Source organism: Sinocyclocheilus anshuiensis, unplaced genomic scaffold, assembly GCF_001515605.1.
Source record: "Sinocyclocheilus anshuiensis isolate Anshui unplaced genomic scaffold, SAMN03320099.WGS_v1.1 scaffold3406, whole genome shotgun sequence".
Taxonomy (NCBI): Eukaryota; Metazoa; Chordata; class Actinopteri; order Cypriniformes; family Cyprinidae; genus Sinocyclocheilus; species Sinocyclocheilus anshuiensis.
The window spans coordinates 81,129-108,449 of record NW_015541310.1 but is presented as its reverse complement, the minus strand read 5'-3'; the positions used below and the strand labels follow the sequence as shown (position 1 = coordinate 108,449).

Here is a 27,321-nt window from a genome sequence, read left to right as displayed (position 1 = left end):
TTGGCAGCGACAAAAACCCCAACAAGCCACAGGTGAGGGAAGAGCGCTTGTTGGACCAGCGGATGAACACGTCTATGTTGGACGTCCTGCAGAGGAGTCGGACGTCCTCCCTAAAACGCTCCACCCACCAGCGGCCAGCTGACCTCAGGACATCCTCGGCTTGCAACAGTAGCCCAACCACCCCCCTCAGCGTGACTCTGCGAAAGAAAGGGGGCGGCACCGGCCTCGTCGATTCGCTGGACTCGACCGGCTGGCCGTCGCAGGAGTCAGTCACTGATGCCCCGTGTGAGGAGCACAACATCTCCAAATCCACAGATGAGATGGATCAGGTGCTGCGTTTGAGGGACACACAGCTTGCTTCATCAGAGAGCCTGGCTGAGGTAAAACGTGCCAGTGATCTTCAGTTGGGTTAATCATCAAAGGAGGGAGGAAGTTTTCTGTGACTGCTTTTTCTGCTTTTTATGGGCAACATCTAGCAAGATTGTGTTATGCGAACATGTTTGCATTTGATGCTTTTGGTGAACTTAGTACTTCCTTGTGTTCTTTTCATTTTTATCAACTGCATATTTCATGAAGAACACACAGAAAACTTGCTTTTTTTATTGAAATGGTTTGCAATTGCATGCATTTCAGGTAGCTTTCATTGCATTGGCATGCTGTTAGGATTTTAATTGAAATGACAAATCTTTAATTCAAGTTAGACAACGCACAGTTTTTCACCGTCTTCTATTTTGCCTACTCACCTCCAGAGAACAGTGCAAAGCATCTCTCTATTGTGAAATGCAGTTCCTCTGAACACGAGCAAGTCATCACTGCAGGAACTTGTCATAACATTTCAAAGCCCTAGAATGTGGTAACACACATTTAGAGCAGACTGGTGCTTCTCCATTTGTTTAAAATGCAAATGGGCACCCGGGAAGTGTCAAGCTACATTTACGGTACTGTATGGCACCAAAAATAACACCCAAACGGAGCTCTTTCATGGTCAGGTGGAGGTAGATGTTTACTAGTTATGTAACGCTGCTTCCTTTTGCATTGGTGATCTTTCTCTTTAATCTTAGTAGAGTTATCATATTTTTTTATGCTTGGATGCTGGATAGTATGCGAGAATATTTGCCTTTATGGGTGAGTCAGCTACTCGTTTTTCAAGGTGATTTGGCTTGTAATACCTTAAACACAGAATCACCTGATGTTGAAAGATTAACTTGGGATTTTCAGTGAGGAAGAAAAACCCTACACTCTGCTTTGTTTTTATTAAAAGAACATGATCTTTAAAAGCTTTTCGAATAAGCTATTTTACAAGTGTGTTATATTTAAGTAATGTATGCATTTTTGAGGTTTCCTAGCAGTGGAAACTTTAATTCCTAAAGTTCTTTGTTTATGTGGCTTAGCATTCATTCTCCCTGGGGCTAAGGAATTTTTAAGAAAGATGATCTTCAGTGTTATTCTAGAAATATGTTCCATGAAATTAGAAGTCACCAATACAAAATAACTGTTTTTGACTACTAGAGACTGACTTTGGATAAACGAGGAAATTTCTTTACACCATTGATTCATGAATTAGTAGCTTTTTTTATCATATCTAGAAAAGTATTTCACTCTTCCATTTGTTTTGTTTGTGTTTGGGATACAGAAGCCGCATTTTAACAGAAATGGTTCAGATACGTTCTCCATACATGACAGTGAGCACAATAATGTAAGTATTAGCATGTTTGGTGTGTGTGTGTGTGTGTGTGTGTGTGTGTATGTGTGTGTTATTTTGTTGTGTTTAAGTCTACTATTACATGATATCAGAGGACGTTTAGTAGAATACATGCAGCTGACATTGTACTTTAAATGTCCCTGAAATGGACCAAACTGTGCGTAATAGTGTTCTTTTTCCAAAGCTGACATTGAAGGCTCAAGGTTTGCTTCCTGACCATGTGAAAGTTGCATAAAACAGCATTTTACCTTGGTAGTTCTCCCTAGTACTAGATTTTTATGTGGCAAGGATGGAACAATATTGTGCCCTTCACTTGCAGAACGCAAGCTTCTAGAGGGCACATAAGTCTGAAGTAATGAATTTAGATAAAGGGGTGTAGAACCAGTGGTGGTTTTGTAGGCAAACATTAATGCCTTGAATTTAATGCGAGCAGCTATTGGTAGCCAGTGCAAATTGATGAACAGAGGTGTGACGTGCGTTCTTTTCGGCTCGTTAAAGACTAATCTTGCAGCCACCTTCTGTATTAATTGTAAAGGTTTGATAGAAGTGGTTGGAAGACCTGCCAAGAGAGCATTGCAATAGTCCAGCCTGGACAGAACAAGAGCTTGAACAAGGAGTTGTGTTGCATGTTCTGAAAGAAAGGGCCTGATCTTCCTAATGTTGTATAAAGCACATCTGCGGGACCGGGCAGTTTTAGCAATGTGGTCTGAAAAATCTTATGGTTGATGTGCCTCATTGCCTCATGATCTCCCTTTTTGTTTTTATTGTATTTTTCATCAAATTAATGCAGCCTCGGTGAGCATAAGAGAATTTAAAAAATTTGACTGACCCCAAACTTTTGTATGGTAGAGTAAGAAAAACAAATCAATCGGAATTCATATGCAAATAACACACTGACTTTTTAGCAATTCGATTGTGAATAATGAATAAGAATACTATTAGTGTTAGTCAATGGGAGAAAGTTCTAAAAAATTATGAAGTAGTAAAAAAAAGAAGTAAGGGGGTAAAGCTACATGTGAGCAGTACTATATAAAGAAAGTGTATATTTGAGATGGTGTAACTAGTCACCACTTCTATATTTGTTCACTATTTTTAATGGCCATTTGTTTTTTCAGTTCCCTAAATTGATCAATTAATATGAGTTCCTAAATGACAAAATTGCTGCTGTCTCTGCTTGACATGTCATGTCACACTATCCAGATATGCCTCGTAAAAAAAATTGTATTCTCTCATATATATATATATTTTTTTTAAATCAGATTCTGGACATGAAGACAGAAACAGCTGGAGTGAATGAGCATCAGAGGGAAGCTCAGAGAATGTACCTGCTCACTATATGCCTGAAGGAGGGCCGTGGACTGGTCATTAGAGACCGCTGCGGTGAGTGTCAGATATCTGTGTATAAACGCAACACACCCTGAAACGCTACACACAGCCCTATATTTTAATAACAATCAGTGGTTTTTGTATTAGTGCTTATTTGTTATAGGTATACCCATCAGTGGAAGTTAACACAGCAGAATGTGTTAACATGATGTGTTTTCGCCAATATCAAAATACTTCCTTCCGGAGTTTACTGTGTAGAGACAAATTGTAAATAAGCTTTCAAAACATTGCTCTGTTTGTTTGAGTGGTCCAACATGTCTGCTACTGAATTAACCAATAGCGCGAGTTCAGGGTAGCACTATTTCTAACAACCCATTTAGCAGGGAATTGACTTATATGTCTGAGGTTGGAAGCTCGTTATTTTCAAATCATTATTTTTGCGGTTTTGTTGAGTAACAGTAGTGGCATAGAAATTATATACGTCACCTTTAATTATATTAAATATTAATAAAAAATGATAAAGTGATAAGTGAAAGTATGAACGCTAGCAAACTTTTAAATGATCAACCAGCTTTGACAGTGACAGTGTTACTAGGCTTTAAATGAACTTTATCACTCTTTGATCACTCAGCTTTGCTTTAGTTGTCTGCTTTAACACCAGAACGTGTGCATTACTTTCATACTTGAGCCAACATTCCTCTCTGCACATTTAAACCTGTCTGCAGCCACACCTGCATAGATGCAAGACACACCTTGAACCTTCAAAACACACTATTGACTTTACTGGAACATGAGGCACTCATCTAAGACATGTAAAAACACAGACAGGTGGAGACTAGGATATGCATTGGTATACTTCCTCTTCCCGAGTTCATTTACTGCTGTTTATTGTGTCTGTATTGCGTCATTGCTACGTGGCACATTGAACAAGCTCTTTTCCTGTTTATAAGCCTGTGTATTTTGCTTTAATTTCATGATTTGTGGTCGTAGGCCTGTTAGGCTTTTTCAAAGCTATCCTGTTGTTACGTTTTCTCAAGAAGGCGAAACCAATCTTAATTGATCCTCCTTTAGAAAAAGACTGTTAGAAAGATTAGGATACTGTTACTGACGTCTTTCCTCCATTCGTTTATTGGCTGTTTTCATAGGTGTGTCTATTATATAAGAGAAGCTTGAGATTTTACAGTGAGTATTTGCATGTTATAGTCGGTGTTTGCACACCTGCCTTTATTGTGGATGATATAGTCACTTATTACACAGCTCTGTGGAATACTTGATTCTGATTGGTCAATCGCGCCATCCAGCGGTATGTTATTCCCAGATAACAACCGCCAAATTGAATAACACACCGCTCATCCGGGTACTACGAGTTATCTTGACCGGTACTACTTATATGCTTAACGAGTCACTCCGCTATCGTTGACTGTCTGGCGCCATCTTGTGACTGAAAACACTTAACCACCACATGTTACAATGGAATGTTCTTTGTTCCCTTTGGTTTTTGCCTTATTGTAGTGATGGCGAGATGAAGCCTTAGGAAGCATTGAAGCTTTTCAAGGCTTTGTGCCAGTTAAGGCTTAGAAATGGTGAAGGAAAAAAAATCTATTTCCACATAGACTAATCTATTTATATGAATATAATGTGTATTTCATAATGATTGTATAACATAATACAACATAACTGTGTAATAAACATATTGGCTTGAAATGAATGGGGCTATCAAATGTGTGTAAATCAAGTCTTTGCTCATAATAGGCAGGAGGGCCAATATTATTATTCTAAAACTGGAAAGTGGCTGAGTTTAACAGGGCAGAGGACTGTGAATTTACAAGATTCGAACCGCTTCCTGAACCAGTCTGGCTAAGCGAGGCTTTGGACGTCATCAATTACGTCATTGCTCTAAAGCAATACAAGCCTCGATATGCGCTTCACTGAAAGCTGCCGGGATTTCTCAACACGCTCCGAAGCCTCGGCACAGAACGTAACATCACTGCCTTATTGTTTGTTCTAGTTTTTCCATGAAATACCAGAACATAGATCCTTGCCTCTGCCTGTTTTCTGCAGCTTCTCCAGAACGTTACAGTTTTTCACTGGCATGTCTCTTTGACTAGTGCATCTTTGAGCCTATATTTAGTATAAGTAAAATACTTAAGTACTGTTAAAATCAGATACTCTAAGACTTGTACTCAAGTTGTTTTGGAATTGGTGACTTGTAACGTGTAGTGGAGTAATTTTCACTGTAAGGTATCTGTACTTTTACTCAAGTATGGTTAGGTACTCTTTAAACCTCTGGGAGTAATTGAGGACAGAACTTGTTCAAACATACTACATGTCGCCCTCTACTGGTGCAACAGGGTTATTTTCCAAACCATACAGTAGTCAGCAAGGCAGGTTGCTTAGTATGCCCTTTACAGCCTTATTGAAGGCCCTATTTTTATCCATTTTTATAGCACTTTTACCTACCAGAAGTTGTAGCATTTCAAAATGATAGTCTTCTCCGGAAGCGGCCTGGTTTTGCCTCATGCACTGATGTTGCACTTAAGTATTAACCACATCCTTGTCAAAGGCAAACCTACACAAAACCAACTGAGTTTACTAAACGTGTCATCTGATTGAAGGGAAAATGATAGGGACTGCATTTGTTTGTTCACTGAAACAACATAGTTCATAGTTAGGCCACTTCACTGAAAGGTTATAAAATATATTATCTTGAAGGAATACCTAAGGTTACATATTTATAGGTCAGATTACTATGTCTGAATTGACAATTGTCTAAAAATCTTGTTTAAATACAAATGTTCCAAGTTTTCTGTCATCGGTTTCATATATTTTTGACATTTTGATAAATAAGTGTCAATGGTAATGTCTTATGATGTAACCGTCAAGTAACATGTAATATCATATTTTGTTTGCACATTGAATACACATTTAAATAATAATTTTCCATTATTTTCATGAATTTTTTCAAACATTTTTAATATACATTTTTAAGGTAGGTAAGACATCTTAGTTTGCATTTTGAGTCATTTTTAAGATGCATTTTTTAGTATGCATTTTGACATTTTCTTTAGGGTTATTCCTTTGACATTTCAAGCTGAACTAACTTATTGTGCCATAAGAGGTCATATTGATTTTTCTTAGGACATTATCATGAGGGCCTTTCACACCGCTTTAGTTCCAGAACTAAATGTACAGTACTATGCGCAAAAAATCGCGCCAATATGAACGTGGTTTTGCGCAGCTCGTCAGTGAACAACGGCTCTGCGTAGTTAATGCTGCTCAATGTGAAAGCACGCACGTGATGGAGATTTACCGCTGATTACAGAACCGGCTTTACTGATAAGATGCGTGTTAAATATCGCATGCGATTTATCGTGCAGCCCAAGTTCCCGCGGTGCGAAAGGCCCTATGAGGGTCTACGGGGGTCCTCTCTGTGATGTCATTTCCTGTTTTATGGTTTTGTTGTCACATAACAAAATGACCTGCATGTTGGTTATATCATACTGACTTCAGTCACAGTCTCCTCTCACTACTGCCATCAGGCAGGTCGCTACAAAAGCATCAGGGCCCGCACCAGTCGGCTGTGGGACAGCTTCTTCTCTCAGGCCATCAGACTGCTAAACTACAACTAAACTACAACTGTTGCACAAATATATAATTAATATAACAATACAACACACATATCCACATTATATATACTATGTACTGTATATGCCTACCATAAGTCAATTTCCTGGTGTTAAGTATATTATGTTTACGTATTGTATTGTCGATGCTAATGTTAGAACTGTCTGTGTATATATGTATACCTATTTATCTGTTTATATATACAACACTGTGCATATCTGTACATATCTGTACATTGTATATATGTATATTGTACACCATTGTTAATTGTAATTGTGAGTGTACAACTCGAGTGTTTACATTCCACCGCAAGCACTCGTGAGCCTGGCTTTACAACAACTCGCTGATCACAAAGACCGAACAACAACACCTGGACTCTGTTATAATCATTCTCGGGGACTTTAATAAAGCAAATCTCTCCCGTGAACTGCCAAAATACAGACAGCACATCACATGTCCCACCAGAGACTGTAATATATTGGATCACTGTTACACAACAATAAAAGATTCATATCACTCTGTCCCACGGGCAGCTTTAGGGCTCTCTGACCACTGTTTGGTTCATCTTATACCATCCTACAGGCAGAAACTGAAATCAGCTAAACCTGTATTAAGGGCTGTAAAAAGATGGACTTAATGAAACCGATTGGGATTTACAAGCCTGTTTCGACTGCACTGATTGGAGCTGTTTTTGAAGCTGCTGCAAACGATCTGGACGAGCTCACAGAGACTGTAACATCCTATATCAGTTTCTGTGAAGACACAGATCAGGGACTTATGTGAGGATCCTGTTTGTGGACTTCAGCTCGGCTTTTAACACTATAATCCCGAACCTCCTCCTGCCTAAATTAACTCCGCTCTCTGTGCCCACCTCTGTCTGTCAGTGGATCACCGCTGTAAAAAGATGGACTTAATGAAACCGATTGGGATTTACAAGCCTGTTTCGACTGCACTGATTGGAGCTGTTTTTGAAGCTGCTGCAAACGATCTGGACGAGCTCACAGAGACTGTAACATCCTATATCAGTTTCTGTGAAGACATATGCATTCCTACCAGGACTCATTAAACTTACAACAATGACAAACCGTGGTTCTCTACAAGACTCAGACAGCTCCGTCAGGCCAAAGAAGATGCTCACAGGAGAGCTGAATATGCTCAAAACAGTGGAGATGATAGTGGACTTCAGGAGGAACCCCCCTGCTCTTCCCCCACTCACCATCATGAACAGCACTGTAACAACAGTGGAGTCATTCAGGTTCCTGGGCATCACCATCTCTCAGGACCTGAAGTGGGACATTCACATCAACTGTCACAGGAGCTGCTGAAACAATTCTACTCTGCCGTCAATGAATTGAATGAGTTCTATTGCAGGTTTGAAAAAACACCATTAACACCTCCAGCACCTCCCTCTCCCCCACTCCTGCACTTCAGATCAGTGAAGATGATGTGCATCAGTTCTTCAGAAAGAACAAGAGAAGAAAGGCACCAGGCCCAGACGGCTCAAAACAGTGGAGATGATCGTTGACTTCAGGAGGAACCCCCCCCTGCACTCCCCCCACTCACCATCATGAACAGCACTGTAACAACAGTGGAGTCATTCAGGTTCCTGGGCATCACCATCTCTCAGGACCTGAAGTGGGACATTCACATCAACTGTCACAGGAGCTGCTGAAACAATTCTACTCTGCCGTCAATGAATTCATCCTCTGCACTTCAATAACTGTCTGATTCAGCTCAGCTACCAAATCTGACCTCAGAAGACTACGTAGGATAGTCCGGGCTGCTGAGCGAATCACTGGTACAACCCTCCCCACTCTCCAAGAACTGTACTTATCCAGAGCGAGCAAAAGGGCTAAGAAAATCACTCTAGACCCCTCACATACAGCACACTCCCTCTTTGAACTGTTACCGTCTGGTCAACGCTACAGAGCACTGAGCACCAGAACGGCCAGGCACAGGAACAGTGTCTTCCCTCAGGCAATTCATCTCATGAACACTTGACAATAATTGTGGAATACACAACACTATTTATACACTTATACATTTATTTATCTAACACACATACTTAGTTTACATTTCAAATTTGCACATAATATGCGTGTTCATACAAAACTGTCTATTGTAATATGACTGTACATACAAGTTGTCAATTTGTATATTGTTATATTCCCTATTTACTTCTATTTTTATTCTTTCATTATCTGTGTTTTGTCTTGTCACTGTCATTCTGTTGCACCGTGGAAGCTTCTGTCACAAAAACACATTCCTCGTATGTGTAAACATACATTTTGGGGTTGGTAAATGTTCTTGATAGTCTCTGATGCTCACCAAAGCTGCATTTATTTAATACAGTAAAACAGTATTGTGAAATATCATTACAATTAAAAATAACTGTTTTCTATATATTTTAAAATGTGATTTATTCCTGTGATGCAAAGCTGAATTTTCAGCATCATTACGCCAGTCCTCAGTGTCACATGATCCTTCAGAAATCATTTTAATATGCTGATTTGCTCCTCAAGGAACATTTTTATATTTTTGTGGAAAACACAATTTTTCAGAATTCATTTTCTTTTTTTTTTTTCAGGATCGTTTGATGAATAGAAAGTTCAAAAGAACAGCATTTACTTGAAATAGATTTTTTTTACATTGTACATGTCTTTGCTGTCACACTGTTGCTTGAACAGTAATGCATTTACCATAGTACAGATATATTTAAGACATTGCTTATAAGAACTGCATTTTAATTTATTTCTAGATTAGAAAATAAAAATGAGACTCTTAATACATGCAAATACTATAGCTAAGAAATATTTAAGAAAATTTGCAGATGGTCAATAAAACATTGCTCTCTCCATAGGCACAAGTGATCCATATGTGAAATTCAAACTGGACGGGAAGACCTTATATAAAAGTAAAGTGGTGTATAAGAACCTCAACCCTGTCTGGAATGAGACTTTCTCCTTCCCGATCCGCAACCTGGACCAGAAACTCTTCATCAAGGTACATGTTTACTTTGCTGTGGAATGCATGCATAAGCATTCACATTACGCCAAGATAGCCACAGGTATATTAAGCAGTCCCATCCACACATTATTCAGGTTTATGATCGAGATCTGACAACGGATGACTTCATGGGGTCCTGCGGTGTTGAGCTCAATAAACTGGAACTTGAAAAGTAGGTTGATTTGAAATGTTTGTATTAAAGGTCAAACCAGAAGTGTGGTTTCTGATGCTTTTGTTCTGTCTGTTGTACAGGAGCAGCGAGATGGTGCTTCCACTGGACGACCCCAACAGCCTGGAGGACGATATGGGTGTCATAATCATCGATATCTGCTTATCTGTGAGGGATGGCAAAAACAAAAAACACGTAAGCAACTTTTATGAATTTAAAGAGCTGGTTAGGCAAGCCAACTAACTCCACTAACTAAATGTTTGCTGCTTATGTATTCACAATATTTGTTTCTATTGTGAAGAGATGGGCCCAAAGGAAAAAAAGGAGCCTCACGGTGAGAAGGATTAGTTTTAAATTACCTCTAATTGTTTTTTGATTCTAGAGTGGTTGTGTCAGCGCTTTCTCATGAATTTATCCAAATACTTCCTGTAATAATATATTCAAAGCAAATGATTCCACAAACAGTGATCCTGCTTTTTCATCGCTCTCCGTGCCCACCTCCATCTGTCAGTGGATCACCAGCTTCCTGACAGACAGGCAGCAGCTAGTGAGGCTGGGCAAACTCACATCCAGGACTATCACCATTAGCACTGGCGCCCCTCAGGGTTGTGTTCTCTCCCCACTGCTCTTCTCCCTGTACACAAATGACTGCACTTCAAAGGACCCCTCTGTCAAGCTCCTGAAGTTTGCAGACGACACCACGCTTATCGGCCTCATTCAGGATGGTGATGAGTCTGCTTACAGACAGGAGGTTAAAGAGCTGGCTGTCTGGTGCAGTTATAACAACCTGGAGCTCAACACGCTCAAAACAGTGGAGATGATCGTTGACTTCAGGAGGAACCCCCCCCTGCACTCCCCCCACTCACCATCATGAACAGCACTGTAACAACAGTGGAGTCATTCAGGTTCCTGGGCATCACCATCTCTCAGGACCTGAAGTGGGACATTCACATCAACTGTCACAGGAGCTGCTGAAACAATTCTACTCTGCCGTCAATGAATTCATCCTCTGCACTTCAATAACTGTCTGATTCAGCTCAGCTACCAAATCTGACCTCAGAAGACTACGTAGGATAGTCCGGGCTGCTGAGCGAATCACTGGTACAACCCTCCCCACTCTCCAAGAACTGTACTTATCCAGAGCGAGCAAAAGGGCTAAGAAAATCACTCTAGACCCCTCACATACAGCACACTCCCTCTTTGAACTGTTACCGTCTGGTCAACGCTACAGAGCACTGAGCACCAGAACGGCCAGGCACAGGAACAGTGTCTTCCCTCAGGCAATTCATCTCATGAACACTTGACAATAATTGTGGAATACACAACACTATTTATACACTTATACATTTATTTATCTAACACACATACTTAGTTTACATTTCAAATTTGCACATAATATGCGTGTTCATACAAAACTGTCTATTGTAATATGACTGTACATACAAGTTGTCAATTTGTATATTGTTATATTCCCTATTTACTTCTATTTTTATTCTTTCATTATCTGTGTTTTGTCTTGTCACTGTCATTCTGTTGCACCGTGGAAGCTTCTGTCACAAAAACACATTCCTCGTATGTGTAAACATACATTTTGGGGTTGGTAAATGTTCTTGATAGTCTCTGATGCTCACCAAAGCTGCATTTATTTAATACAGTAAAACAGTATTGTGAAATATCATTACAATTAAAAATAACTGTTTTCTATATATTTTAAAATGTGATTTATTCCTGTGATGCAAAGCTGAATTTTCAGCATCATTACGCCAGTCCTCAGTGTCACATGATCCTTCAGAAATCATTTTAATATGCTGATTTGCTCCTCAAGGAACATTTTTATATTTTTGTGGAAAACACAATTTTTCAGAATTCATTTTCTTTTTTTTTTTTCAGGATCGTTTGATGAATAGAAAGTTCAAAAGAACAGCATTTACTTGAAATAGATTTTTTTTACATTGTACATGTCTTTGCTGTCACACTGTTGCTTGAACAGTAATGCATTTACCATAGTACAGATATATTTAAGACATTGCTTATAAGAACTGCATTTTAATTTATTTCTAGATTAGAAAATAAAAATGAGACTCTTAATACATGCAAATACTATAGCTAAGAAATATTTAAGAAAATTTGCAGATGGTCAATAAAACATTGCTCTCTCCATAGGCACAAGTGATCCATATGTGAAATTCAAACTGGACGGGAAGACCTTATATAAAAGTAAAGTGGTGTATAAGAACCTCAACCCTGTCTGGAATGAGACTTTCTCCTTCCCGATCCGCAACCTGGACCAGAAACTCTTCATCAAGGTACATGTTTACTTTGCTGTGGAATGCATGCATAAGCATTCACATTACGCCAAGATAGCCACAGGTATATTAAGCAGTCCCATCCACACATTATTCAGGTTTATGATCGAGATCTGACAACGGATGACTTCATGGGGTCCTGCGGTGTTGAGCTCAATAAACTGGAACTTGAAAAGTAGGTTGATTTGAAATGTTTGTATTAAAGGTCAAACCAGAAGTGTGGTTTCTGATGCTTTTGTTCTGTCTGTTGTACAGGAGCAGCGAGATGGTGCTTCCACTGGACGACCCCAACAGCCTGGAGGACGATATGGGTGTCATAATCATCGATATCTGCTTATCTGTGAGGGATGGCAAAAACAAAAAACACGTAAGCAACTTTTATGAATTTAAAGAGCTGGTTAGGCAAGCCAACTAACTCCACTAACTAAATGTTTGCTGCTTATGTATTCACAATATTTGTTTCTATTGTGAAGAGATGGGCCCAAAGGAAAAAAAGGAGCCTCACGGTGAGAAGGATTAGTTTTAAATTACCTCTAATTGTTTTTTGATTCTAGAGTGGTTGTGTCAGCGCTTTCTCATGAATTTATCCAAATACTTCCTGTAATAATATATTCAAAGCAAATGATTCCACAAACAGTGATCCTGCTTTTTCATCTGGGGCCAGTCTATATGTTAATCTGCATGCAAATAACGCAATGAAGAATAAAACTAACCAAATTCACAACCAATATAGCAGTGGTTCTCAACTCTTTTTTTAGACATCAAATGTTGACCCAAATGTTTTTTAATTTTGATGGTTTCCTGATCTCGGAAACCAATAATTCGCCACAGAAAGCACGCTGTGGTAGGCACAAGCCATGTTTATTCTCACTGCAAACAACTTGTAATTTTCATCATTAGTCTGGGTCATGCCTTCTTATATCTTGCATAATTTTTTTCATGGTTTTTGAAAATGAGGCCATGCTGCACAACCTGTCCATGCTGGCATCAGCCTAAACTGACTAGCTTTTACCAAGTGACAAAAATACTGTAGTTTGATTGGATGCATGAAAGATACAATAACTGGGTATATTTATTTAGCTAAATTAAATATGCATGATTATATCATGCATTTTATTATTTGCATGTACATCTGTTTTCCCTGCTGTATAAATAGACCTGGTAGTTGAGAACCACTGCGATTATAATATCCAGAAACTTTGCAATATCAAAGTTCTCAATATCACATTGTAATATTTTTATTGATCTTCAGGGAAGTACAACAGAGCATAACAAGCGTCTCACGGAGTCTATGAAGAAGAGTCAACTCTGGACCGGGGTGTATACCATCACTCTGGTGGAGGGGCGGGACTTACCACTGGACGGACAGGCGGACGTGTTTGTTCGCTTTAAACTGGGAGATCAGAAATATAAAAGCAAGGTATTTACTGAAAAGCATCAGGAAGACCGGTTTAGTTCTTTTCTGATGTAGTTACAAAGTCATTAACTTTGAATATCAAGATTAATAAGGAGAATCAATGCAGCTTTTCTGCTGTACAGGCTTTAAGTTTGCATCCATTTTCACAGAGTCAAGTGAAGAAGGTCAACACACAGTGGAGAGAAAGATTTGACTTCAACCAGTTTCCTGATACGTCCACCATTCTAGAGATTGAAGTGGTGGGAAAAGGGGGCCGGAGATATGAGGATTGTTATGGACAGTAAGTTTATGAGGTTTTCGAGTGACTGAGAATGTCTAATATAAGCTGAGTTTTATTTACAGAAGCTGGCATGATATCAGTTACATCGGAATTTAATCTCATGTTGTTTACTTCACAATTTACAGTAAGAAGCTGGAAGTGGAAGCAAGGGGAAAATAAATAAATGTTAAAATGCATACTAAAGTATAGTATCTTGTGGCACATAGAATCCCTGTAAAACTCTGTCTTTCCAAATTTATACAGTATTGAGTATTTCATCTCCTGCCATGACTATATAAAACCAGTAAATACACATTGCAAGGATACAATGCTATTTTTTGCATGATAAATATCACTAGTGGAAATATGCCATTAATGCATAAGTACAAGAAATATTTACCATTTAGACCAAATTAATTGATCAAAAGTCACATTAAAGACCTTTACAATGTTACAAAAAAATATATATTTTAAATAAACATTGTTCTTTTTAACTTTATAGTCATCAAAGAATCCAGAAAAAAGTAGCACAACTGTTTTCAACTAATAATAATAATAATAATAAAAAAGTTTTGGGGTAAGTAATAAAGAAATGATCATGTGATACATAAATTATACTGTTAAAAAAAATTAAATAAAAAAGGTATTTTAAATTTAAATATTATTTCACAATATTACAATATTATTTTTAGTGAGAATAAGAGACTTTCAAAAACAGTGAAACATTTTTAGAAGTAGTTCCACAACAAAACTTTTACAGCTCAAATAACTTTCAAATCACATTTTTTTTTTATATATAATTAATGTAAGTGGTTTAACAGAAATACAGTTTACATTCAGTGTGCAAACCTTGTTACATTAATTGTAATGACCTTTTTATTCAAAAAAATACAGAGAGACAAGTTTGAAATGATTTTCTGAGGTAAACAACACTATGCCACAAATACTGTTAATAGAGCTTAACTTCAATCAAACCTAGAACATTCAACTCAAAAGAATAAAGAATTTAAAGTGCCCCTATTATGCCATTTTTAAGGTTCCTATGTTTTGGGAGTCTCCTACAATAGGATTACATGCACGCAAGGTCAAAAAACGCTTTTGTTTTCTCAAAATATGCATTTAATATCACCTCATTTTCCAGCGACTCTCAAACGATTTGTTCAAAGCAGTTCTAAGATTCAGTCTCTCTAAACCCCTCCTTTCCGTGAGCCTGCTCTGCTCTGATTGGCCAGATGGCCCAGTCTGTTGTGATTGGTCTACCACGTAGAGCGCGTGTCGGAAACGATACGCCCATTGCCATAGTATCGTATTTTGAACGCTCGATAGAAAATATAAACATCTATTATTTATCATACTTGTGATTCATTGGAGCCAGCTGGTCCAAATAAACAGGATACTGATCCATCTTTCAAGAGCAAGCGTTTAGTGAATCCCGCGTTGAACTCCCCGAGATTTTTTTTTTTAACTCCCCGAGATTAGAGAAGCAGTCATCAGTAAAATGGTGTGTTTGTGGGCGGGGTCAAGTTGTTTGCTGGTGGCCAATGTAGAACAGGCAAATGTGTTACCCCGTGATGTGTAGCCGTCACGGAAGTGGGATACTAACGACTCGTTTAGGCTGTACAGAGTTGATTCTTTATTTTGGGAGACAATAACTTTATTTATCGTGCACTTTCGGCTTTACAATTTTGCTGATCGTTTACATTCACATACAGCTGCATTACACACTGCATGAAAGGCAATATTGGAAATGGCATAATAGGGGCACTTTAAGAATGTCTTGCTGGTTTTGTGTTCAAGGCCTGGTGTGTCTGTGTGACATTGCAGGTGTGAGATCGACTTGTCTGGGTTGGCGTTGAATGAATCCACACTGTTTACACATGAGCTGGACCCGGGCCGAGGCAGGGTGGTGTTCCTCGTCACTCCCACTCCCTGCACTGGAGCTTCCATCACGGATCTCGTCGCTCCTCCACTGGAAGAGCCTCATGAGAGAGACAACATGCTGGTTAAATATGTGTGTTAAACCGATTACTCTACCACAGTACTTCCTTATGCATGCTACAGAGTGCATACTGCATACTTTGGCATTTTAAAAAAAGAACGTGAAAAAGAATGTTTAAATGTCATACTATGGCATCTAAAAGAAAAAACACATGTATAAAATAATAGTAAGCAATAACAATATGCAGTCCTGATCTCTCTTTTTTTTTTTTTATCTCGGCAGAGTTTCAGGAACTCCCTGAAGGATTTGAGAGATGTTGGTTTTCTTCAGGTTAAAGTGATCAAGGCCACTGACCTCATGGCTGCTGATCTAAATGGTATTATTTATTATTTGTTGATTACACAAAGAGTCTTTTTTTTAGTCGTGAGCAAGGGTGTGAGCATCAACAACCACATTCACTGGATCTTCTGTATATGTGTTTAGGAAAGAGTGACCCATTTTGTGTTCTGGAATTGGGAAACAACCGGCTGCAGACCCATACCATATACAAGACCCTCAACCCTGAGTGGAATAAAGTCTTTACATTGTCAGTATCAAGATTTATTAATGTACTCTACCATTCCATACTTTACCATACTTTATGGTCAGTAAGATTAACATTAATTAATAAAGATGATACTTTTATTGGATGCAAGGATACATTAAATTGATCAAAAGTCACAGTAAAGACATTTATAATGTAAATTTTTTTATTTAAAATAAACACTGCTCTTTTGAAATGTGTGCATCAAAAAATCCTTAAAAAATGTATTACCGGATCCAGAAAAACTGTTTTCAACTATGATAATAATATGATTTCTTGAGCAACAAATCAGCATATTAGAATGATTTCTGAAGGCTCATGTGACACTGAAGACTAAAAATTGGCTTTATCATCACATGAATAAAGTACATTTTAAAATCTATTGAAATAGAAAACTGTTATTTTAAATTGCAATTATTCACAGTATTACTGTTTTTGTGAGCATAAGAGACTTTCAAAAACATTAAACAATCTTACAAACCACAAACTTTTAAACAGTATTCTATATATTATTCTGTATTATCAAATTAATAGTGACATTTATTCCAATTCTCTTGTTGACCAGCCCAGTAAAAGACATTCATGAGGTTCTGGAAGTGACTGTGTTTGATGAGGATGGAGACAAAGCCCCAGATTTCTTGGGGAAGGTGGCCCTTCCTTTACTCTCGGTAAGTGCAGAACATTGACATAATTTGTGACCCTGGACCACAAAACCAGTCATAAGGGTCAATTTTTCGAAATTGAGATTTATACATCAGATAGGACAGGACAAGGACACTTTCCTTAATATCCTAATGATTTTTGGCATAAAAGAAAAATCAATAATTTTGACCCAATAATTTTAGAGCAATGGTGTTGAATTGGAATGAATATGTTTGAATGTTGTTTAATGTTTTTTTTTTTTTATTACAACAGATACGTAACGGTCAGCAGGTTGCTTGTCCTCTGAGGAAAGAGAATTTGGGAGGACTGTCTAAAGGAACCATAGTACTGGAGCTGGAAGTCATTTTCAATTCTGTGAGTCTTGACTGATAATAACAACAAAGAGATTACACCTTTATTCAATAGTTCAGTATGATCAGCCAAGCAGAATATGAAACGGCCAAGTCACATTTATTCATACAGCACTTTATACAGTTTAGATTGCTTCACGTTCACATACATATATAAATATCATATATTAAAATCCGTCAGTTATGAACTAATTTGATTTCAGCTATTAAAGCAGCTCTACAGAAGATAATAGTGCCATTATTTAGCTAAAAAATACTGAGCTCAGATACATTTTCAGTACCTGATGTATATTCTTGTACAGTGTTCGAACTATACCGTGGACTTTGGGGGAGCCCACTTGTTTTTTTTTAATAACGGGTGGGGGGGTTCGTGCGCTTGCGCATGCCTCAAAAGAGTGCTTTCAATGTCTTACAAAGATACATAACAGCTACAAGTGTATGCACTACTTGCTTTATGCAAGCACTATATAGGATAAATCACTATCAGGATTTACAGGATTTACCCTATTATACTTTATCGACACGAATTGATAGGTGAAACAACAAACAGCCACCCACAAATTGTCTATATGCAAAGCATCAGGCTGTCTTTGAGTTCACATGAACAACGGTTAACGTAAAGTTACTCGTCGTCAGGCTACAGAAGAATACCATAATTCCTCCCGTTTTCAGGGGAGCCCATGTCTTATTAAGGGGAGCCGAGCTCCCCCGTAGTTCGCACCCTGTTCTTGTATGTACTGTATCTGTAAAATAGTTCATATGCTCAGAGACTGTATATTTAATAGTTTGAATTGTTCAATGCCTTGGCCAGATCAAAGCAAGCATCAGGACCTTCACACCTAGAGAACAGAAGTTTATGGAGGACAATGCCAAGTTTTCTAAGAAGGTATGACGTTCAGAAATATTATAGCATCAGTAGAGTATAGTATAAGTTGGGTAACATCCACACATAAATGTGTCAATGTATGAGCTGCTAACTATCTAACAACCACCAGGTTCTTGGCAGGAATGTTCTTCGCGTGAGGAACCTTTATCGTGCTGTGTGCCATGCCAACCAGTTCATCAAGAGCTGTTTCCAGTGGGAAAGTGTGCAGAGGAGCATCATATCATTTCTGGTTAGAAATTCATTCATTCATTCAGTCATGGTTGTTTAATTAGATTTTTGTGGTATTATATGATTTGGAAATAAATCATATAAATGCTAGGTTACTTTTTATGGCAGCTTACCTTACAAATAAGAGTCTAATCTAGTGAAACTTTTTTAATAGTTGATCATGTATCTTTATTCACATTCATGAACTGTTAATAGAAGAATTGGGATTATGTAAATATATGATAAATATGTCACCCTTCGTTAGTCTCAGTCTTCATGAAAGCCTGAATCCTGCATGTGTTTTCCTTCAGGTTTTTGTTCTCACTGTGTGGTACTGGGATTTCTACATGATGCCCATGTTCATGGTCCTTCTCATTGTGTGGAACTATCTCCAGATCGCCTCTGAGAGAGTCACCAGAGACCTAGTGGGTGATTTTTATTTTTTTGATACATTTTAGTAACACTTGTGGTGGCTTTCATTGCAGAATATCAACCAGAATAAGAATTTAGTTTAGCATTTGTTTTGGTAATTTTGATACTGAATGTAAATGTGATAGGCTGACATGAATAAGCACTAGGCTTGCCGCGATAGACGGTGCTGACGGTGATACCGGTGTTAAGCCGCAACACCGGTTATGTCACTTGCCCACCGCGGCACCGACCCCCACCGTCGTTTTGATTTTTTATAGTAATAAAAATCATTTAGTTCAGTAAAAGAACAGATGCTACAATTAAAACTGAACGCGGCTGCTCAATGCAGCGTGCCGAACGACAGTCGCATCACAGATCAGATTTCATTTATCAAGTGAGGAGAGCGAGTCGAGCTGACTGACAAGAAGAGTGAAGTGAGGTGAGACAGACAAGACGATGGCGGATGATTTAGTTTCGAAACCAGATGCAAAAGCTCCTGTTTGGCAATATTTTGGATTTTGAAAAGCCTGTTGACTTTTGCCGTTTATCTAAGGAGATTTTGGAAGTTTTTTTAAACAATCGTTTCTTATTTAATTTGCCCTATAGCATGGTGTATTTTTATTTGTTTTGTTAATAAAAGTTATATGTTTTATATATACGCTAAAGTGAGTTTGACGTTGTATTTTGTTGTTGCATTCAAGCAATTGACGCCGAACAGCCGCTAATTCGAAAGTGAACGTAAAATGCACACAGCGCTTTTAAGCTATTTAAAGGTGAAGGAAAGCAAGGAAAAGAGGGGAAATTCAAAAGAACTAAAAACGAACAATTGCTTTACACCGAATTGCCGCTATTTGAAAGTGAAAGTAAAATGCGCACGCAGCTTTTACAAGCTATTTAAAAGCGAAGGAAAGCTAGGAAAAGAGGGAACGCCCCCGCCCCCACGGTGATACCGGTATTACCGGTGTTGTCACACGTCGATTAACCGGTGGGAAAATTTCCTCACCGTCACAACCCTAATAAGCACAGTTTGCATATTTACGATAAGTATTGTTACCTCAGATATAATTGAATGGCTTTGTTTTAAGACCTTGTTAACACTTTAAAATGTAAAAAAAAATAGGCCTGATGAAGGTCAGTGGACTGAAACGTTGCGTTTAATAAAGTTTAAGAATTAGCAAGTATTGATAGTGTGCGGGTTCGTTACTTATTTTTGATTCAACTTTTTGTTTGGTTTTGTTCCCGTGCACCTATCCTCGTTTCAGGTGTGCTGAGTTTACGTTGATTGAGTAAAATGTTCAAAAATAAAATTCAAAATTCCTTTGCAGGACACCATGGAGTTATATGAAGAGGAAGATGAAGATGAAAAGGTATAATTCTTTCCTATTCAGAAAATTACTCTCATTCATTTATTCCAGTAACTAAGCATGACGTTTTATGTCCTTGGTCTTTTGAAATGTTTCTTGTAGGAATCAGAAAGAAAAGGTTTGATGGAGAAAATTCACATGGTTCAAGAGATTGTCATTACGGTCCAGAACCTTCTGGAGGAGATTGCATGCTGTGGTGAAAGAATAAAGAAGTATGTGTTGTTTTCACCCCTTCATTCAAACTTTTGAAGTTTGTAAATTTGTAATGGATATTAAGAGAAAATTATTAATTGCATAATATATACACAACTGTTCAAATGTTTGGAGTTGGTAAGATTTTTTAATGTTTCTGAAAGAAGTCTGATATGTTCCCCAAGACTGTTTATTTAATTTATTTAATAATAATTGATTTAATTTGAAAAAACAGCAGTATTATGAAATGGTAAACTTTTGAATGATAGTGTGTGTGTGTATATATATAAGTTAGTAAAATTGAATCAAAGCAACAAGAAGCTTTTTTTTACAGTATTTACTCAATGTTGAATGATTTGTAACGACTGAAATTGTACGTTATCCATTGTCTGTATATTTTGAAACTGAACTTCTGTTAAACAGTTAAAGCACACAACTATTGTGTGCAACAGCAATAATCAGAAGAGTCAAATATTAGCCACTTCCTGATATATCTGTTGCTAGTCAGTAAACTAGCATTCAGAAAGTACAAATATTCAAAAGAATGCATGCACATTAGCATTGATACACCATATACAACATTTTTCTATTTTTCTCCCCAGTACATTCAACTGGTCAGTGCCGTTCTTGTCTAATCTGGCCTTCCTGGTTCTCATCATGGCTACAGTGATCACTTACTTTATTCCAGTACGCTACATTATTTTATTATGGGGTAAGATAACAGCTGTGTTACTCTCAAACAATGAGAAATGTGTGAGAAATCTCTTTTTAAATCAGTAAAACCACTGAACAAATGAAGCACATTCATGACAAATATTGAAGTTCCTTGAAGTTCTGGGTTATCAGTAGAGATTGGTCATAATTATGTTCTTTTTTTAGGTATACATAAATTTACAAAGAAACTGCGCAATCCATATGCCATTGAAAACAATGAGGTGATGGATTTCCTCTCCAGAGTGCCTTCAGATGTTCAAATGGTAATTACCACAAATAAGCTTTTTTTTTATTTTTTTATCCTGTAATGTAATAATGTTTTGTGTATGAATGAGGCTATTGGCTAATAATGCATACAATTTATTTAATTTAAAATGTATGATATAATTAAAAATAATAAAATTTTACCAAATTATACCAATATAATTTATAATATACAGTATAATTTAAAGTTTAGCAAACTAATTAATATGTAATTTTGTCCATTTTTAAAACAAGGTTGTACACCTAAAGAATTGAAGTCCTTTTATTCTACATACTATTATTCAACACAATAATGAACATGTCTCTCACTCACCTCAGATTTTGCATTGCGGTTGTTTAAGAGCCGGTGAAGTTTAACAAAAAATATGTATGCATAAATCATTTCAAATGTCTACAATTAGATGACTGAATGCACTGCCTTTTCTCAATTTGCTTATTTGTCTGGAAGCTTAGTAAAAAATATCTATACTGAAATGCATTTGAAATACATTTATTTCATGCTAAGTATACTTCAAATACATTTACATGCGTTATGTACTCGATAAAAAACACCCTGCAGTTGTACTTTTGGTATACTAAACTGGTATGCTTAAAATCTGATCATTTGGAACAACTAATAATTGTGCGGACGTAGTGCTGAAGTCCAACTAAAGATATACTGAAGTATATTTGATTATGCTAAATTGGAACTATTGCAAATATAGGTACTTTAAATATCTTGCATTTAAAGACTGATATTATTCAAACATCATACAATCCTCATCAATAGTGACATTAAAACACATTTTAGGCTTAATATTAAGAAATGTGCATAGTGCACAAGTAGTACTCCAAATATAGTTTAATGCTAATTTTTATATCTTGAGCGATATGTCAGTAAATATGTTAATTAGGTTTAACTATACTTAGTATGACAAATGTATTTTAAATATATGACTTTTTTACTAGGGTTCTCATGTCTTGAATTCTTCTTATTTTTTCAGGCACAGTACACTGAATTGAGCAACTGTAGTTTCCACAGTCCTTACAGGAGAAGAAAAGCATCCCCTTAGACACTAGAATGAGAAATGCTGGTCTCCTGAGAACATTCTGTGTGAAGAGCCTTTGAAGGTGCCAAGACTCGACGGCCAGGGAATTATTTCAACATGGATTTAAGCAGTTGATCTGCTTATTTTATTTGAGCGAACTGAAATCATCCCCCTCAGATGGTCCGGTCTTCACTGCTGGGTCGTGCTGAAGCACCTTGCTTAATAACACAGACACATATTAACACTCACAGCAGCATTGAGGGATGAAGAAATGTGACTAAGATAAACTGAATGGTTAAAGTGTAGGATACACCACAGTGGGCCTTAAACATGCATCTAGATGCAATGCCTGAACGACACATTGTGTACAGTATGAGTGCAATACAGTGCAATGCTTTGCTGTTTTATACTTGATGCATTTCTTAATTTTGTCTTATCAGACTTGTAAAAATATGTTTTGTAAAGTCACATTCTGAACAAGCTTATTTTTGTTGAACTGAACTTATATGGTAACATAGCATTTTCCAAATGTGGTTTAATTTTCTTTTGTTTTTATTTTATACACATTGATTTTGAAGTCTTTTTAATCTATTATTTGCATTTTAATTATTGCAGAAAAAATCAAGATGTGTGAAATTGAATACATTTTAAAGTGCCTTTGACAAACTCTAGATGTAAAAAACTAATTTTAACTACATTCTCCTGTCAAAGTTTGCCTTTTGTGCAATATAAGGTTCTAGACATGGTTTTGTTTAAAAGTGGTAATTGTAGATAAAAAAAAAATGCAAGTACACTTCTGATTTGTATTTTACAGATTTTTACCGATTGACCTGCTCACATGAACATTATGAATATCACAGATGTTTTTGTACTCTTTGATACTCCATTTTGTATCATGGTCATTTCACAGTAAACATTTACTACATTTGATGACAGAGATGTGTTTGTGTTCTTATGATCTTATAAAACTGAATAAACACAATCACTGCTAAATTAGTTACATAAATGCAGATCTACAAGGAAGAATGTATAAAGAAATATAACCCTTCAGATTCATTACACAATGGTTGTTTGAGAATATTCAACCACATAGTGGCAGTGTTTTCCTTTAATGGGATCCCATCCTGCAGTTCATCCACTGCACAGCTGATCTGTCCAGCTATTCAAGAAAAGCATAAAAGGGATAGTTCACCCAAAAATGAAAATCGTGCTAAAAGGATGGCATATTTTTGCAGACCAAAACCCAGAAACTCTGGAACTTCAATTCAGTTGTCCCAGTCATTTCATGTTTTACTCTACAACATAAAATACAGTAACTCATCTACTCAATAATCTGCTTTTACAGCTTCATTGTATTTATAATCACACTCTTGAAAACTGTTCTGACTCAAAATATCAGGCAATGTGTGTTTTAGATTAAAAAAAAAAAACAAGAAAAACAGAAGCTTAATGGTGATGTGATTGTGTTGTACTTTTGTTTAAAGTTGGGGTAAGTGATTCCAATGTTGATATTTCAAATCACCAAAACAAACACGTCCCTACCCCAAAAGGGTCTCGCCCCTATTTTGATAGCTCCACCCCACACATACGTACGCAACCCAGGCAACGATTAGTTCTGTGAAAAAAAAAAAAACCAATGTTACACCGTGTCTACACCGGACGCGAGCGGCGCGACAAAATATAATATAGAACTACTGTATATATAAAATACTATAGAACTCATAATCAGTGATGCTGTCTACACTGGATGCCGCGTGACGCGGGCACGACAAATCCCCAACAGAACTGCTGCGTTCTATTTACGACGTGTTGACACAAATTTCAAATGATTTTCAACGGTCGCTTTATCGCGTCTAGTGTAGACCGACTTTAGCGGTTGCGGCGCGGCGCGACAACTGTTGCGTCCCTTTTAGACACGGTGTTACTCACCTATCAAGAAGAAACAAAGCAACCTTGGCGTCCGAACGCAGGCCTTCCGCTCCTGGAGTTCTCTCCATTGCTGGAAAGCTGATCCGATATTTACACGGGTCCTACTTCTTGCCTTATTGTAAGCCTACTTTTGTTCCGCAGATGGTTTCCTCTTTTGTTTTTTTTTTATCCGCCATCTCTATCTTTCTGTCGTCGCTCGGCTCGCTAATGTCCGTCCTGTGCACTGAATGCTCTCTCCTCCACATCATGAGTAGACACGCCCCTTACTGCTGATTGGATACAAGTTTGTTTTGGTACTTGGCCTGACTCAGTTTTCTAAAGCGTTTTTGAAAAATACATACCCCACCTTTAAAGCCTAAGCTTATTACCTCTTCTCATTGCATTTAGGTTTTGAAATTCATAAAAGTTGTGTTTATTTATTAAGATTATAATGATGAACAAAATCCTATGGGTTCTTGTTGAGAGAACCAAGTTGATATAACATCCGGGTTGGTCTACAAAACTGTCATCCCAGGCAGTTACTCGTGTCAAAATATGTCTTCTTTTGTATTCCACAGAAATGAGAATGACTTACAGGTTTAAAACAACATAAGGATGAGTAAATGATGACAGACTTTTCATTTTGGGGTGAGCTAGAATGCACTGAATTTCAACAGCATGTTAGTTCTCATAGTTTGACATCCTCAAAGTAGATCTTACACCTCTAGAGAAATACACTGAATACTTTTCTAAACCAGCTCACGGAATCACATTTTCAGTGAAAATCTGGCTCTTAACACCATGTAATTGGCCCGTCTCTGAACTATTTTGGGTTTGAACACTCCCACTGTGTTTGGATAATGAGAGGGCTTCTGTGAATGAGCTGAAGAGCTAAGAACGAAAGTCTGAAATAGTCATTCCTCCACCGCCCTTAATTAGTTCCTGTTAGCATTTCGCCATTAGCAGAGGAATAAAATGTCACGTCTGGCCACAAAGATGAAGCCCCATGTATCATCAAAAGATCAAAATGAGATAAATGACAAGATCATAACTATCATGCCTCTAGAGTCTAGACTAGACTTGTGCCGGTATTCGGTAATGCGATATATCACTGGACTACAACATGCCCTAGCTATTGTTTGAAAGTGTTTTGATTCTTTATTGTTCGGTCACACTTTACATTAGGGCTTCATTAGTTAACATTAGTTAATTCATTAGTTAACATAAACTGCCAATGAAAAATTCTTCTGAACATTCATTAATTAGGTATTAGGTACTTAGGTATTCCAATATTTAATAACACGTTGTTAAAATCGAAAGTTTCAACTGTGTTATTTAATGAGCTAACATGAACTAAGACTTGTATTTTTTTAACAAAGATTAATAACTTCTGTAGCAAATGTAGCTATTGCTCATTGTGAATGTTAATGCATTAACTAAGGTTAACTAATGAGGTCTTATTGTAAAGTGATACCTATTGGTCTTTATAGTTCTTTTGCATTTTAATCTGTGTAAAACTTTTAGCTTTATACATTTTTCTGTATTGCTTTATTGCATTTAAATGTTCAGTTATTCTTGTTATAAGAAAAAAAGTTATTAAACCTGTTATACTGTATTATGACAGCACTTTTTTAAGACTAAATTTCAATATTGTGATAATACTGCATACCGTGATAAAAGCATTAGCAATTAATCGCAACTTGAAAATTTGATACCGGCATATCCCTAGTCTAGACACACTCTAGTTCAGCCTGCGCAGAACACGACTAATCATGTGAGGAACAGCAACTCTAGACAGGCTGGAAGTCAATAGCTTGATTAAATTTTCCATCTGTCTGCCTATGATTAACACTGTAAAGCCCGACATGAAATAATAGTCAGAATTTTCAGAAACGGGAGAGTTTGTTAAATCTTTAGAGAAAATATATTTTTTAAATCTCTCCAAAAAAGTTGCCTGTTTTTGAGTATCACATTTGATACATCAGACTTCTATGACTCATTTAATGTAATTTAGGAAAATATACTTGACGACAAAAAACATCTCCGTTTTATTCAAAGACCCAAACTGAGCAAAAATATGCAATTTGGTGCAGTTGCTTATATTTATATGGGCAGATAGTAAGATGAAATTCTGATGGCTTATAAATGTAAATCAATAAGAACTTTACAGGCTAACTGTATACATTTATTAATATGCATATTAATATCAGTTATCACTTCCCAATAATATGGCTTAGATGATTTAAATGCTTAGTTTTATGATCAACGTATGTTTTTATTATGGGGGCAAAACAATGCTATTCAATTCAGTGATTGAGAGATGAACAAATAAACTCAAAAACCTGTTTTAACAATTGATGTAAATAAAGTATGGATAATCAAATTAAAAGTTGCTTCAGTCTAGGTGTTCATCTTGAAATATTACTACAAATATTAAAAGTATTCTTATGTTTACTTCAAAAAGATCAGTAAAGATTTTGCAGCAAAAGGACATGCATGACCATTTTTACTAAATTGATATACTAAAAAGCCATGTACTTGCTAAAAACGATCAATCAGACGGCAGAAGGCATGTAGATTGTGTATAGTATATATGGCATATAGTAGAAGTTTTGATCATGCTGATAATTTAGATGCCTAAGAAATTTGCGTAACAAATGCAGGTTTAGACTTAACCCTGTAAAGTCTCATCATGAGACTTTATAGGGTTAAGTTTAACCTCCATTTATGTGTAGATGTAAGAGTGTCAACCTAATGTGAACAACAATAGCAACTGAAGTTGTGGATTGGCATAGCAAAATATCTGAGGTGGAGTTTTCTTGCTGTTTGTCTCTCAAGTCGGACAAGTTACGGCATTGAAAGTAAAACACGAACTAGGGAAAGATTCCATCTGCTGTCTGCATATGAAGGGAGCTCCAAAGCAGCCCCTGAAGAGCTCAGAAACAGCCTCCTTTCTCCCATTTCCTCACAAGACACACTGGGTAGCAGATGGGGCTTCATTCC

General features: G+C 37.1%; 1 protein-coding gene across 1 annotated transcript in view; it reads left to right on the top strand.

The window, feature by feature from the left end:
• The window catches only part of LOC107690793 (multiple C2 and transmembrane domain-containing protein 2-like), a 27,223-nt gene extending 4,231 nt beyond the window's left edge, over positions 1–22,992 (top strand). Inside the window, exons 3-24 of the mRNA XM_016489210.1 lie at positions 1–380; positions 1,634–1,696; positions 2,962–3,082; positions 9,513–9,655; positions 9,754–9,830; positions 9,911–10,022; positions 10,129–10,161; positions 13,386–13,553; positions 13,700–13,830; positions 15,634–15,820; positions 16,031–16,124; positions 16,232–16,334; positions 16,897–16,999; positions 17,247–17,348; positions 18,156–18,230; positions 18,340–18,459; positions 18,749–18,862; positions 20,174–20,215; positions 20,315–20,424; positions 21,007–21,116; positions 21,284–21,381; positions 22,366–22,992. Of these exons, the coding sequence (XP_016344696.1) occupies positions 1–380; positions 1,634–1,696; positions 2,962–3,082; positions 9,513–9,655; positions 9,754–9,830; positions 9,911–10,022; positions 10,129–10,161; positions 13,386–13,553; positions 13,700–13,830; positions 15,634–15,820; positions 16,031–16,124; positions 16,232–16,334; positions 16,897–16,999; positions 17,247–17,348; positions 18,156–18,230; positions 18,340–18,459; positions 18,749–18,862; positions 20,174–20,215; positions 20,315–20,424; positions 21,007–21,116; positions 21,284–21,381; positions 22,366–22,434 (2,555 nt within the window). The 3' untranslated portion in view covers positions 22,435–22,992. The remainder of the gene's footprint in view (positions 381–1,633; positions 1,697–2,961; positions 3,083–9,512; positions 9,656–9,753; positions 9,831–9,910; positions 10,023–10,128; positions 10,162–13,385; positions 13,554–13,699; positions 13,831–15,633; positions 15,821–16,030; positions 16,125–16,231; positions 16,335–16,896; positions 17,000–17,246; positions 17,349–18,155; positions 18,231–18,339; positions 18,460–18,748; positions 18,863–20,173; positions 20,216–20,314; positions 20,425–21,006; positions 21,117–21,283; positions 21,382–22,365) is intronic.
• Positions 22,993–27,321: the final 4,329 nt, after the last annotated feature.